The sequence below is a fragment of the Pagrus pagrus genome (assembly GCF_965226575.1).
Source record: "Pagrus pagrus genome assembly, chromosome: 8".
NCBI lineage: Eukaryota > Metazoa > Chordata > Actinopteri > Spariformes > Sparidae > Pagrus > Pagrus pagrus.
In genome coordinates, this window is record NC_140192.1 from 24,702,474 (window position 1) to 24,715,440 (window position 12,967).

Consider the following 12,967-nt stretch of genomic DNA (forward strand, 5'->3'; position numbering starts at 1 on the left):
ACCCAAAAGAAGTTAATTTTTAGAACACGTGATAAATATGAGCTTTAGGTGTTAACAGCTTTGAAATCTAATGTCATGCACTGTGTAAACTTGCTATTTTCAGTTGCACATACAGTACAATAGCCAAATACAAAGACATCCACTAATCTCGATAGATCTTTATTATTTTCCTCTCTTTTTCTCCAAATTCCCCATAGTACTTTTAGAATCAAAATAGTTGACTTAGATTCCCAAATCCTGGTGAAGTAATTAGAATGTGCTCACCATTAACTTTTATAGGCTGCACTTGGCGGTGAAATAGCAGATCCATGTTTTTCAGTGCGTGACATGCTTGACAGACTAATTATGGATATGAGTCCAGTGCTGTAATTTGCCCTGTTTGACTGTGTTGTGTTCTCAGCAGCCAAACTACATGACAAAAATATTTTCCTCTTGCCTCATTTAGCACGGGCTGGATCTGAGGCTCATATGCCAGCGCCTGGCTGCATGTTACTTCATAGTACCTGTTAGTGGTAGTTACTGTGTTTGAGCATGTGCATTTGCAGCAATGCTTTCATGGCAGTGAGTAGGTGTATGTGTGTAAAGCCACAACTAGAAAGTGTTGAAAGCCTCAGCTAGCAAGATCGCATCCAGGGTGACTAATAAGCTTAACATGAGCACGGCTGTGTTCGCAAGCATGGTGCAGTGAAAGAAGACTTCAATGTTGAGAGAAATGCAGAAATGGTTCCCTAGGCTGCTACTAATTCCTTCACCCCCCTCAAGCTTCAATCAGACTGTGAACCGTCTTACTGTTAGCTATGGCTTCATAGCAGTTCCAAGCTGCAATGTGAAAGTACAAGGCTTTATAAACAGAGTTCAGGACAGGCTGCATTCAAATGTTTATCAGTTTATCAGAGCTGTTTATTTGTGGTTTTAGAGACCAAATTCTAGATGTTTCAAGAATTTGCTGGTGACACACAGACAGAGAACATTCATTTTGAATACACAAAACAATATTGCCTGGTCTTGTCTTACCTTCTGTCATGTGTTAATTTGATTAAAATGTAGAATTGTAATACATATTTTTATGTTCAAACAGAAAAAAGGTGTTAATGTGATTATGTAATTATGTACACTTGTGCTCCATATTCCGCTGTGATTCCTCTTGAACCACTGCCTCCTCAAACTGTAGCTCACTCCTATGTTTGGCTACCCAGCGGGGATCTAGTAGCTGTGTTGTCTTTAGGCCTAGACTATGTGTTTCTATCCACATGTGACTTTCCTTTGACCATGTGGCTCCTCGAAGTGTGGATTTATAAGCCACTTCACACTCCACTCCTGTGTGGGAGGGAGGCTGAGTTAAAAATAGGCAGGTTTGGAGGTAGTGAGCAGCCCGCACTGTGTGAGGCGCTTAAGAACACACTGAGGAGTATTGGCATTCTCTTTGCCTATCATTTATATATGTCAATGATCAATATAAACCTTAAACTAGTGCCTGTATTTGCTCAAATCATCTTGTATTATCGTCTGAGAAGCACAAATAGCACCGAAGTTGCACCAAAGTGGCAAGAAGCACTGAAATTGTGTGTTATGGAGTGAAATAATGCATAGTCAAGTGTTCTATGTTTAATTACAACGACAAAATACCACCTTCACTCATTTTCCCTATATGCAAGCTGTGTTTGTGTGTGAATGAACAGTGTGTGTCCATAATATCTACATTTCTTTATAATATGATATGCCATATTAAAGGGACTTTGCAGAGATTTAGTGTTTGTCTTTTAGTAACTGAAGGTCTTAAGACTGATAAAATAAAATAAAACGTCTAAATCATGGCAAAGGAGGATGACTTTTAGTCCCTTAAAAACTCTGTCCTCCCAAATTCAATTTTTATACTGCTAATTAGTCTTGCCAAATATGGATGTGTTGTGGAAAATGTAGCTGCTGCTACTGCTGGTGCTACATTTTTTGGCGTAGGTGACAGACATACAAGTGCAGGACTGTGACACTGGAGACTGGGGTTAGTGTCCTTAATACCCTGTGTGGTTAGGTTCAAGCAACAAAAGCACTTTGGTAATGTTTTTACCCCCACCAAGAAGGTTATGTTTTCACCTGTATCTGTTTGTTGGTTGGGTTACTTGGGTGGAGGATGGGTCTCGGCCCAGAATAAACCCTATTAACTTTCATTGTGGGGCCAAATAAAGGGTTGGATACAGAAATAGGTTGTTTTTTTTAACTTGAATTTTTTGTTAATTTCTCAGTGAATGCTGCATGAATGAAAAAATCTGGCATATTAAGGTGGCTGGTATCTATGAGTGAGTGCAGTTTGATGTAGATCCAAATTATAATCCAGATTTAGTGGATTTAAATAGGTTTTATTTGATATTGGATTTGGCCTGATTGAATTAAAGGGGACTGTTGGGCCTTGGGGGAGGTTTGTGTTCTACTGAGTGCCATTCCAGTTTCAGGGAATGTTAACCAAGTGTTTTGTGCACCCAAATATTACCTCAAAATACCCTGTGGATTTTATGACCACTAGAAGCGTAACAGAGCAATGTTTTGTTATAAATTATCTTGTATGGGATCTTTAAATCAGAAGAATGATAAGATACTGTTTGACAATATTTTTTCCTCTTCTTGAGAAGAAGTTGTTCCTCACCTGATTCCTCTGTGGCGAATTACAGATCTGCCCTTTATGAAAAAGGTTTTATAATACTGCTTGCAGCGAGGAACAATGAGGTTTCAAAGCTTCTGCAGATGAGAGATGGGGGGCCAGCTGTTATTAATGACAAATGAGGACCTTCTCACCTGTAAGGTTGGTGACCTCTAGGTGAGTGCCACGGCCCCCCTCTATCTCCATCTCATCTTTGGTTCTGTGGTGCCCCACTCTCTGGTCAGGATTCAATTACTGCTGCCTGGCTGACCCTTGACCTCCCCTCCACTTGGATGAACCTCCTCTTCCAAACCCGACGGTGGTACCACTGTTAACCTTCTTCATCACTCGCTCTTCTGCCCCTCTCTCTGCTTTCCTGCCACCGAAATGAAACCTTATTACTTTGTATAAAAGTCCACACATCTTTGCTCCTCGAATTCATTTAATACTAGGTCGTAAATTCAATTTTTAATGTTTGGCTGCAAAAACAATGAAGCAGGGACTGAGAATAATTTTCTTCATTGTCTGAAAAATGTACTTCTACAGCCGTGTTTTAGAGTTTTTATCCTTCTGTTTTCATAGATCGATCTTTCAACCTTGCTCTAAGCTTCAGTCGATGGTTGTTAAGCCATCAGCGTCTCTTAATCACAACACAGATACCTGTTAATTACCAAACGAGTTCAAGTGTTTTTGCTACTTAGACAGGGATTTGAGATCGATGCGTTGCTTTGCCCTGGGTCGAGCGGTGCGCACAGTTGACCATTTAATGAATCATTGTGGGTTCTGTGCACAGAGGCTGAAGGAGATGAAGAACAAGGAGGATAAAGCAATGGGTATATTAATAGGCAGCTGCACGGACGACATTGTTTGGGTATTGGGTCAGGGATAAAGCATGAACTTGTAAACTCACAGAGGGGCCTCCTCTCCCTCCCTCCCTCTCGCTAACTCACTCTCGCCCTTCGTGGTGTCATCAGTTAGCAGAGCTGGGCTCGATAGCCAAGGCAGCTCTACGAGAGCAGCGATTAGACATCTCACTGATTCTCATCCCCAGCAGAGTTCACTCAAAGGTAAGCCAGTAGTTTACATCCTCAGAGACACTCGTCTTCCTCTGCCTTTGTTCTTCACCGTCTTCTGTTTTGAGAATACTGTATCTATTCGATGCTATTGGCATGGAGTGGGAGTTTCATGTCATCTCAAAATACAACAATATAAAAATGTATTTTAAAAAAAGCTACATATGCATTTCCATGCTATATAATCATGAGGAGGTATTGAGTTCATGTATTCAGGAAATGACAACCCCCTTCTCTCAGTCTCCATAGGTGTCGATGAAGAGAACACCTCCCCCTTTCCTCCCCTCCACTGACCAGCAGCCGTGACAGAGGCGCCCAGTCGGCTGCAGAGTTTATTCCAGCCGCCTGGCGTCTGAGGTGTGGTCCCAGTGGGCCGTTTTGCTGTGATCACAGCAGGCAGTGGGAGGTTAATCCCAAGAGAATGCAGGCTCAATCTCCCCCACCTCCAGCCTGCACCCAGGAGCCTTACATGCCCTCCTGTATAATGGCCCGATGGAGCTCTGTGGTCTGTCGCTGACACCTACCCAGATTTCACTTCTGCTCTGAGCTCTGGTATTTTTTTTTTTTTTGACATTTTGTAAGTCCTGTAGATACATTACAGAACATAACAGAGTTGGCAGATGACCTTTTATCTCTTTTGCATAATGTAAATTAAGTAGATAAAAGAGATTTAACACAGCAACATTAAAACAATTTGAAGTATTTACCAACAGCTTTGTGTGTCCTCCAAAATATAGAAAATGAGCTGTGTGAAACCAAACCTAAATGTCCTTATTTCACCAAGGCTCATATGTTAAGTTTCCTCATTAGTATAAGTGATTAATACTAATAACATATTTTTGGAAAAAACGTGTGCCTTCCAGTATCCAACTTTGAGAATTAGCCCTGTTAAAACGTGTTTTTATATACATATAGTTTGTTCGAGCCCTGATAAATTATTTCAGATGGCAGAATATGCATCTGTTTTTCCCTGGAGTCTTTCACACATATCTGTGCGTAATTAATGTGGATTTTGACAGATGGAGAAAAAAAAAATGTCCCTGTAAGAGAGAAGGGTACATGCCACAATGTGTGAAGTGCAAGCATGGAGGGAGCCTCTTGTATTATTTGCTGCCCGTGCCAGCTGGACGAGCCAGATTCTTACAGGTAGAAATTCAAGCACTAAAATACGTGCAGAAATCATTAAAATTCAGTGCCCACCATAAGTAGGCCACTTTTTTTTTTTGTTACAGTTGGAAATTAATGTGAAATGTTCTTAATGTTGTTCTAAATTTGGCTTTTGGAAAATGAAGCTTGTCCTATACAGTGTATCTCCATCCATGGTAACTTTCGTGAAATATCCAATAAAGTGCTATTCCTTTCAGTGATAATTGTGACTGGAGGTCATTTTTTATTTAAATGCTTAAAATTGCCTTTAGTCTGTGTGTATTTGTGTTTGTGTGTGTGCGCGTGTGTGTGTGCGTGCTGTTGTTTGAAACCATGTTATTTCTGAATGCATCAGGGTCTGACTTAAATATTAGTGTAACTACATTATCACAGTGTCTTTGCCTGGTAGCAAACATGTACAAATGAGGATTACAACTCTTCAGAAGGCAACAGGTCATGGTTGGTAAGCTGCCCGGGGGGGTCACTGATATAGAGTCACTTTTGACAGGCTGTGGAGGAGGCTCTATTGTTGCTGGTGTGTCTGGATGTTACCTGCAGGCACTATCACTGAGACTACAGTATTATCCTATTATTAGGCTTAGTTGTTTACGCTTATTACTGCTTGTCAGGTAGGCAGAGAATCCTTCTGAAAATGAGCATCTGCAGAAAAATACATGACTACCTCTTTATCTCATTCAAGTACATCGGCTTACGATAATTTTCAGAGGCCTTTAAGAGTGTCTTGATAGGACACAACAAACAGAAATTTAAGGTTTATGTTTACATGCGAGCATTTGATTCTATGAAACGGCACCGCAGACAGCGTTGTTTGGCAGACAGTGTAAGGATGTGAGAAGCGCTGCATCTGTTTTATATGTATTAAAGCTGATATCATTATGGTCTTGCTTCAGTTGAAAGTACATATACAGTATCGTGGATTGAAACAGCCTTGATTAATGTCTCTGTTTGTAGAGGAAGTGAACAAAATAAAAAAAGCCCATCATATGGTCTGGCAGATTTTGGGCACAGGACCAGGGATGACAAATGTGCTCTCGCAATAATTCAATCTGCTCTCATAATTCTCTAACTTTTAGGGACAGACAGAATGAAGATTTTCCGGCAGTTAAGCCGCCAAGTCACCGTCCAATAACTGTGATCAAGTGTTAGTTAAGATGCTTTTTCTCTCACTTTATCTATTGACAGATTGAGGGGTACAAAGATACTGGGTAAGTGGCAGAAAGTTACTGTGAATATGTTAACGAGAGGATTTGGTCTCGGATCCAAAATGTTGTCATTTTATTGATGTCACAGTAATGATTTTAAGTTTAAGAGACAGAGCTGTACTTTTGCTATGTGTGTGCTGCAGTCGATGATTAGCATGACTGCAGAACATCGTGTATCGTTGCCTTGTTTTATTTCATGCTATTTATAACAATATTGTCTCATGTCATTTTTTTTCTTAAGCAACATTTTAGCCTTGACAGCTGAAGTTAGACTGTGTTAAGATTATGTGTCAAGCCAACAAAAGGCAAACTCAACCTTCTGTTATGAACTGGGTTTTGCCAGCTTTGTGTACAAATAAAGTGACTTTGTAAAAAACAAACCACACATTTTATGAAAAGAATAAAATTCACACTTTGCAACATTTTTTAGTTAAAGCTAAGAAAGTAAAGTGAAGCATCTCTTTTGATGTATTTAAACTAAGCATTGTTAGCTGCAGAGATGTCTGTCAAGCCGTGGGCAATGTGACGAACAAACAGCTCATGACTGCATTTAGAAAGCGAGAGGGATCAGGTACCGCTGTTGTTACTGGAACTGCCTCTGGGCCAATCACAATGTGTGTGGTACTGTCATAAAGCCCTTGTGTTAAAAGTAATAATATATATGAATCTCCTTCTGTTTGCAGAAAAAGATGTACATTCTGGTGATGGTTGACCCTGATGCTCCTAGCCGTACTAAACCAACATCTGCTTACTGGAGGCACTGGCTGGTCGTGGATTTAAAGGTACAGTAAGTCTGCAATAACCTCTGCTCCCACTCAAAAACAGCCTTATGTGTTTTGGTGAGGGCGACACGGACAGCATTCGTTATTGGATTAGGAACTCAGATGCTACAAATTTATGAAGTAGTGCTGGGATTTTTTTTTTTACTCGAAAATTGTGCATTTTCATAATCTTGGGGTCTCACTTGGCATGTCTTGTGTTTACATCTGCACTAGGGCCGATCGCAAGGCTGAAAAATTATGAATGGTTTTTAAGCCTAACTTGGTGAAAAAAAGGATGCCAAGTTCAAAAAATGTTAATTTTTCATATCATGTATCTTGTGCAATAAATGCCTGTGACAAAAGTGTGGGTGTAAGTCTTTCTAAATGGCTGTGAAAGTTTGCAAGGCCCTGTCAGCAGCAATTTCCCTCTGCTGCAGAGAGCCTGGGACGTGTCAATGCAGGCGTGTGAGACTGAGATTGAGGAGAGCAGCATGCGAGGCGCACACTCTTTCTCCCATAGAGCTCCAGTCCCTCAGCTCCCCCTCCAGTGGAGAGATCTTGGCAGAGTGTCCTCCCTTCATCTGTTCCCCCAGGCAGAGCAGCTCCCCCAATGATCCACACTTCTCCATATTTTACACCCCCGAAATGGGCACGGCTCCGATCCCCTTATTTCTCTTCATATTTCACTCCTTTTTATCCATTCGTTTGTGTGTTTTCACAGTCTTGCATTCTAACGCCAAATGCGTGTTGAGTTGTTGATTGCCTCAAATATTTGGAGGTTTGCAGACATTTTATAATCCCGCGGGAACCGGGAGATCAACCCAGTAGATTAAGACTAGTGGTCTGAAAAACAACCACACAAAGACGCTTCAGCGATGCTCCCGTTTCATTTTATAAGGCATACTCGTAGACGAAGTAAATGCCACTTTGATTTGAAGATCCAACTGTGATGTTTCTGGGATACATATATTTTAGTAAATCTTTCAATGGGTATAAATTCAGAATCTTGTGATTCAGCTCATCGGTGCTGCGATTTAGAGATGATTTATGCAACCAAATCCCTGCTTGCCTGGAAGAATATTTACCTCATATCACTCTCATACATTAATGATATACAAAAACACAAGTAATTTCCACTTTATGAAATTACATTAGGCATCACCTTTGCTTCTTATTTTTAAGCCCATAAAGTCTGTCTGGCCATGTGACCAACTGTGAATAAACAAATGTCTTTCAAGTGCTCAGACAGACCACATTCTCTGTAGCAATTCAATTTCCTGTCACTTGTGTGGGTGTTGACCTGCATTGCCCATGTAGGGATTGGCCAATGTGACGAGATGTTTTTCAGATTGTGACTGGTGGTTGGTCAGAAGGGTTAATGAGCCTTTTGAGTGATGCCAACCCGTAGTAGGAGGTGTTTAATTGACCAGTGTGGTGAGGTGACATCACACAACCTCAGTTTTGTTCTTTCAAGTGTTGATGTGCATGTGTTGGATTTTGTTTTAGTGCAGTTGTGATTTTACCAGCAATGAAGGCCACTTTGTGAATTGTGTGTGTGTGTGTGTGTGTGTGTGTGTGTGTGTGTGTGTATATATATATATATGCTTCATCATTTGTTCTCTGTAATTTTATTTAATCTTTGTTTAAAGTAAAAAGAGTGAAGTATTGTCAAATAACAGGTTTAGCATTTAAATCGTTCTTTTCTGGAAATGTTTCTGATGGCATATTGTTTTGTAAGAAGAGTATTTTCTTTAGCTGAAGTCAGAGGTTGTGCTTTCAAATGTCAAATGGATCAGTGGTTTGATCCTCACTCGTCAAACAGTACGAGCTGCAGCAGCCATATTTTTTTCATATATATTCATTAGTCCAAGGTCATGCATTCTTGCCCTAGTTTGTAGATGTTTCCATAATTAGTGTGCGTTCTTTATCCGTAGCCACAGCTATGAAGGTAAAAGATTTCCTTAATTCAGCTGCGAGTGAAGTGAGGTCAGGATGGACTGAGCAACACAGCGCCATAGATTTAAACTGATTCTTCAAGTGAGGTCTCATTAGAGAGGCGATGGTAACAGAACAAGGACGCACTGGACTACTCTGTGTATCTGAGACTCATCACTCACCTTGATTTGAGCTGCGTTATGTAGCTAGCTCTTCACTTACATACTGTACAGTGCCTCTCATACATACAGTATTCATCCACAGCTACATTGTGGAGGCTTGTGTGAAGCAGAACTAAGCTTCAGCTAGCCTGATGAGAAAAGGCTTTGATTGTTGTACTTAGATGCACAAGCTCTGCAAACACCTTCTATACACAGGTAAAACGATGATGACCCATATTAATTTCCTTAGTTATTTCATGCATGGCTGTGTGTTTCTTTGCTATATCATTTAAAATCACATGGTTTCATCATTTGATATTTCAAGTATTTATTAGACATCTTGTTTTTGATTACAACAAATCATTACTGCATGACCCATGTATACAAGTGTGATTTAAAAAGAATATATACTAATAATAATTTGTTAAAATAATTGATGTAGCAGTGATTGGTCCAAATCACATTTGTAAAACTTTAAAAAGCATAAAAAACATTAATACATATAATATTTAAAATATGTTTGTCACTTTGTTTAATAAGCCAAATCCACCCAACCACAACACCTCGCTGTCTTACTATAGTTTGTGGCAAAACAGGTAAATTAGGTCTTAAACCTACGTTGGTGCTAATTGTTAGTATGAATGCATCAATATGCATTTTAGATGACTTAGATTTTAACCAAACATTGTGATTTGTTCTATTTTTAATTCAGTAAACAGCTACAGGAAGTACTGTTTGGGGGGGCAGGGGATGTAGCTTCAGCCACGGATAGCTGTTGCTGTATCAGCAGTAAGCTTTAACCAAATTTGGCTTTTCTGTTGGTTTTTAGCGGCTCTCCTTTCACACATTTTTGTGGCATAAAAAGAATTATATGTTTGAACAAATGTCAACATGTCAGACTCTGGTCTTAACCAGGCTACATTTTGGCTTTGCGAGCCAAAAATGTTTCAGCTCTGCAAAAGTATTGTTTGGCGTCTCATTAGTCCATGTGTGCTGGGCACCTGTATGTGCATGGTGCAATAAATAAATAACTGACTACATGTGTAGTTCATCCACCCAAGCGTCAACTCACCTTTTTAAATATGCAGAATAACCACCCCACTAACTGTAAAATATCCCTTTGTAATGCTTATGTCAGGTGTCAAATCTTCTATTTAACTGGGTATATCATTTATCACATCATTACTTTTGACTGCCAAGAACAATTTAGCAGTTAAGTGTAAGCTGTGTGGCTGTGTGTCTCGTCTTCTCCCACCAGCTGTCCAGTTTCTTTTAGGACTCCCATTATTAGATGCTTTATGTGCATTTTCATCGAAACTGCCCATTTTCAATGACCCCCAGAGCTACAGAAACCGTAATTTAGAATCTGCTGCAACACATTCTGTGTTTTACATCAATTATGGACAATTACCAAAATAACCATCAACAGATTGTTGTCTAGCTCTCGAAGTCGAATTCCAGATTGTGTGCCTCTCCCTCCCTCTCTCTGCTCTCCCAGAGTCTAAATCAATGCAGATGTTCCGGTATGGTCTCGCAGCGATAATTACTGTAACAAGCAAATCATTAGTATGTGAATAGAGGCAGCTTATATAAATACAGCACTGGGTGTTACTTTTACTTGTTAATACTTATTCTCTCATTATAGTTTTGGCGGTTTGTGAGTCAACATGATGCAATATGAACTTGCAAAAGAGCGCTACAGTTAAAGCTTTTCCCTGCTCTGAGAAAAGCCAAGGTGTTCATTATCTCTGTTAAATCCCATTTAAACTGCAGCATATAGCCCTAGGTTTTAATGGATTTTTTCTTACTTTTTGTTATGTATGAAGTTTCTCGGCTGAGGGTTTTTGTTTTGTCGAAAGGTGTCCGTTGTCTGAAATACGTACCCTTCTCTGCACTAATGCTGTGCAGAAAAGTTAATATAAGGATAATTATTGGATTTTCGGTGCCTCAAATTATATTTTTAGTGCAATGATTCTATAAAAAATCAATTGTGCAAATATATGTGCTGTATAGTACATACCAAAGAAGCAAATGCTTTAAGGCTATCAGAGTTGTTGTCGGCAAGCAACATTAGATTCATGACCCGTCATGATCTGTTTTGACTGTGGTCATTCCTGTTCAATCAGTCTGGTCCTTCTTTTTCAGATTCACTTCAATAAGGCCTTTGGTTTGGAAGCCATCATATGTTTGTTAACTTCCTCTCCCTGGCTAATTGAGGAGCAGTTGGACAGTTGAGCACACATCGTACTGTGCTCATTATTATGGTGCATGAGGGATATGAATGCTTTAGCATCCATCTCTGTTGTAGCAGCTCCCAAAGGCGGACAGAGCCTGTGTTCTGCTGCTGGTCAGGCAAATACAAACAGTGAAGTATTGTGACTGTATCAGACCAGCTGGCTTTGTGTTTGTGAATTCTGCGGCCTGCCGAGATCGTCTGCTCCACACCTCAAGATGTCCTTTAACTGCAAACTATTAGGCGTGTAACTCCTTACTGCATTTCATTCCAAAAGAATAGCACTGGTGTTATTTTGTTTCTTTGTCTTTGTCAGCCACTAACCTTAACAAGCCAAAACACAAAACATATTTAGCATGTTGGTGTGGCTCTAGGGGTGGGTGATCTGGCGATTTTAGGTCAAGATTGATTGATGAATTTTAGAGATCACAGTATTTAATGTCCTCTAACTATTGTTTCCAATGCCTCATTGACAAGCAGTACGTGTATGTGAACAAACCAAGAGAGTGATGTAGCCAACCAGACGGATAATCGAGGTGTAAATCAACAGTTTCATCAAGATATGATACGATATCGATGCTCTGGACAACAAAACGATATTTGCCAATGTCACAAAGTCTGCTACTGTATGATTTCGATTTGACTCATTTCAGTCTATGGACTTTTCCTCTACTCATAGTTTAACAAATTACACTTAACTTCACTTATACGTTTTCTTTACTCACCATTGGTTTAAGTCACTGCATCTCCTGACAGAACTCCATGCACGTTTTTACATCCAAGCATTTTTAAAACAAAGCAGCTAGTAGCGATAACAATAAGTTAGTGGTCTGCTGAGTGAGATGTTGTCTGTTGACCCATCTTCCATCTTTTCTCCAAAATCCACTCTGCTGATTTATTCCCAGAGGGTAGTAAATATCCTCATGGCCTTGTTCTTGGCTGCTTGCCTTGATCCGCCTGGTGCTAGTACTGTGTCAATGTTTAGAGAGGAAGTGCACTTGGAAGGAAAAGGTGACACAGATGTGCCATGGGAATTTCAAAATAAAGGCATATCCTAAACATGATTATACAGATCGATGTTTTCACTTTTCATTAATGGTGTTGGTTTGTTAATGATTAAATCGATATAGCTGTCCAGATCGGATCCTTACACCCCTAATGGCTATGCTGATTAGGAAACATAACTTCACTACCTTGGGTGAGGTTTATACAATACAATGTGTCAAGCAATGTAACGATATGGCTCTTTTATTGATAGTTCGTGTTTTTAGGAACAACAATAGTTCATGTCTCAGAGGAATAAGTTATATGAGGTTTTTTAGTAATACCAGTACAAAACAATAAACACTTTCTCTTTGTTTTCTCACAGAAACATTTCTGCATACACACTGAGTGTCTAGACTATATGTTTTTATCTTGTTAAGTTACAGTTGATGTCAAGTTCTGCAAAAACAGTCTCAGTCACAAATCATTAGTATCTGAGCCGCAGCAAATGATGGTACCGAGTGTTGAAATCACATCTTTAACCTCTGCAATAGCCTAAGAGTTTGTTTTAGCAAAATACATCTTCAATATTGCAAATAAACATACATAATTGCATTGTTCTTTATCCTGTAATTATCCGTTCTGTGGCATGTAACGATTTTAAGTGTTTATTTTTGACAGACAGCTGCCCCCATATGGAAGCCAAAAACAATTTCCCAAAGGCCAGGCGAACCATAGCTAGCTTCATTGTGAGAACAAAGAACCATTGGTATTATTCATAATTAAACTCTTATTGTGTACTCCGCTGAATATTTCCAT

The 12,967-nt window shown here is 39.6% G+C and overlaps 1 protein-coding gene and 1 long non-coding RNA gene across 3 annotated transcripts in view; both read left to right on the forward strand.

Moving 5' to 3' along the window:
• pebp4 (phosphatidylethanolamine binding protein 4) overlaps positions 1–12,967 on the forward strand; it is a 63,526-nt gene that overhangs the window by 19,795 nt on the left and 30,764 nt on the right. For both annotated transcript variants that reach the window (XR_014623201.1, XM_084361107.1), the window contains exon 4: positions 6,758–6,856. Coding sequence is in view for 1 of the 2 variants with exons in the window: in XM_084361107.1 (XP_084217233.1) it covers positions 6,758–6,856 (99 nt within the window). In the remaining variant the exon portion in view is untranslated. The remainder of the gene's footprint in view (positions 1–6,757; positions 6,857–12,967) is intronic.
• Positions 3,431–4,257, forward strand: LOC311262011. The gene is made up of 2 exons (XR_014623202.1): positions 3,431–3,699; positions 3,946–4,257. It is a non-coding gene; the product is annotated as an uncharacterized lncRNA (long non-coding RNA).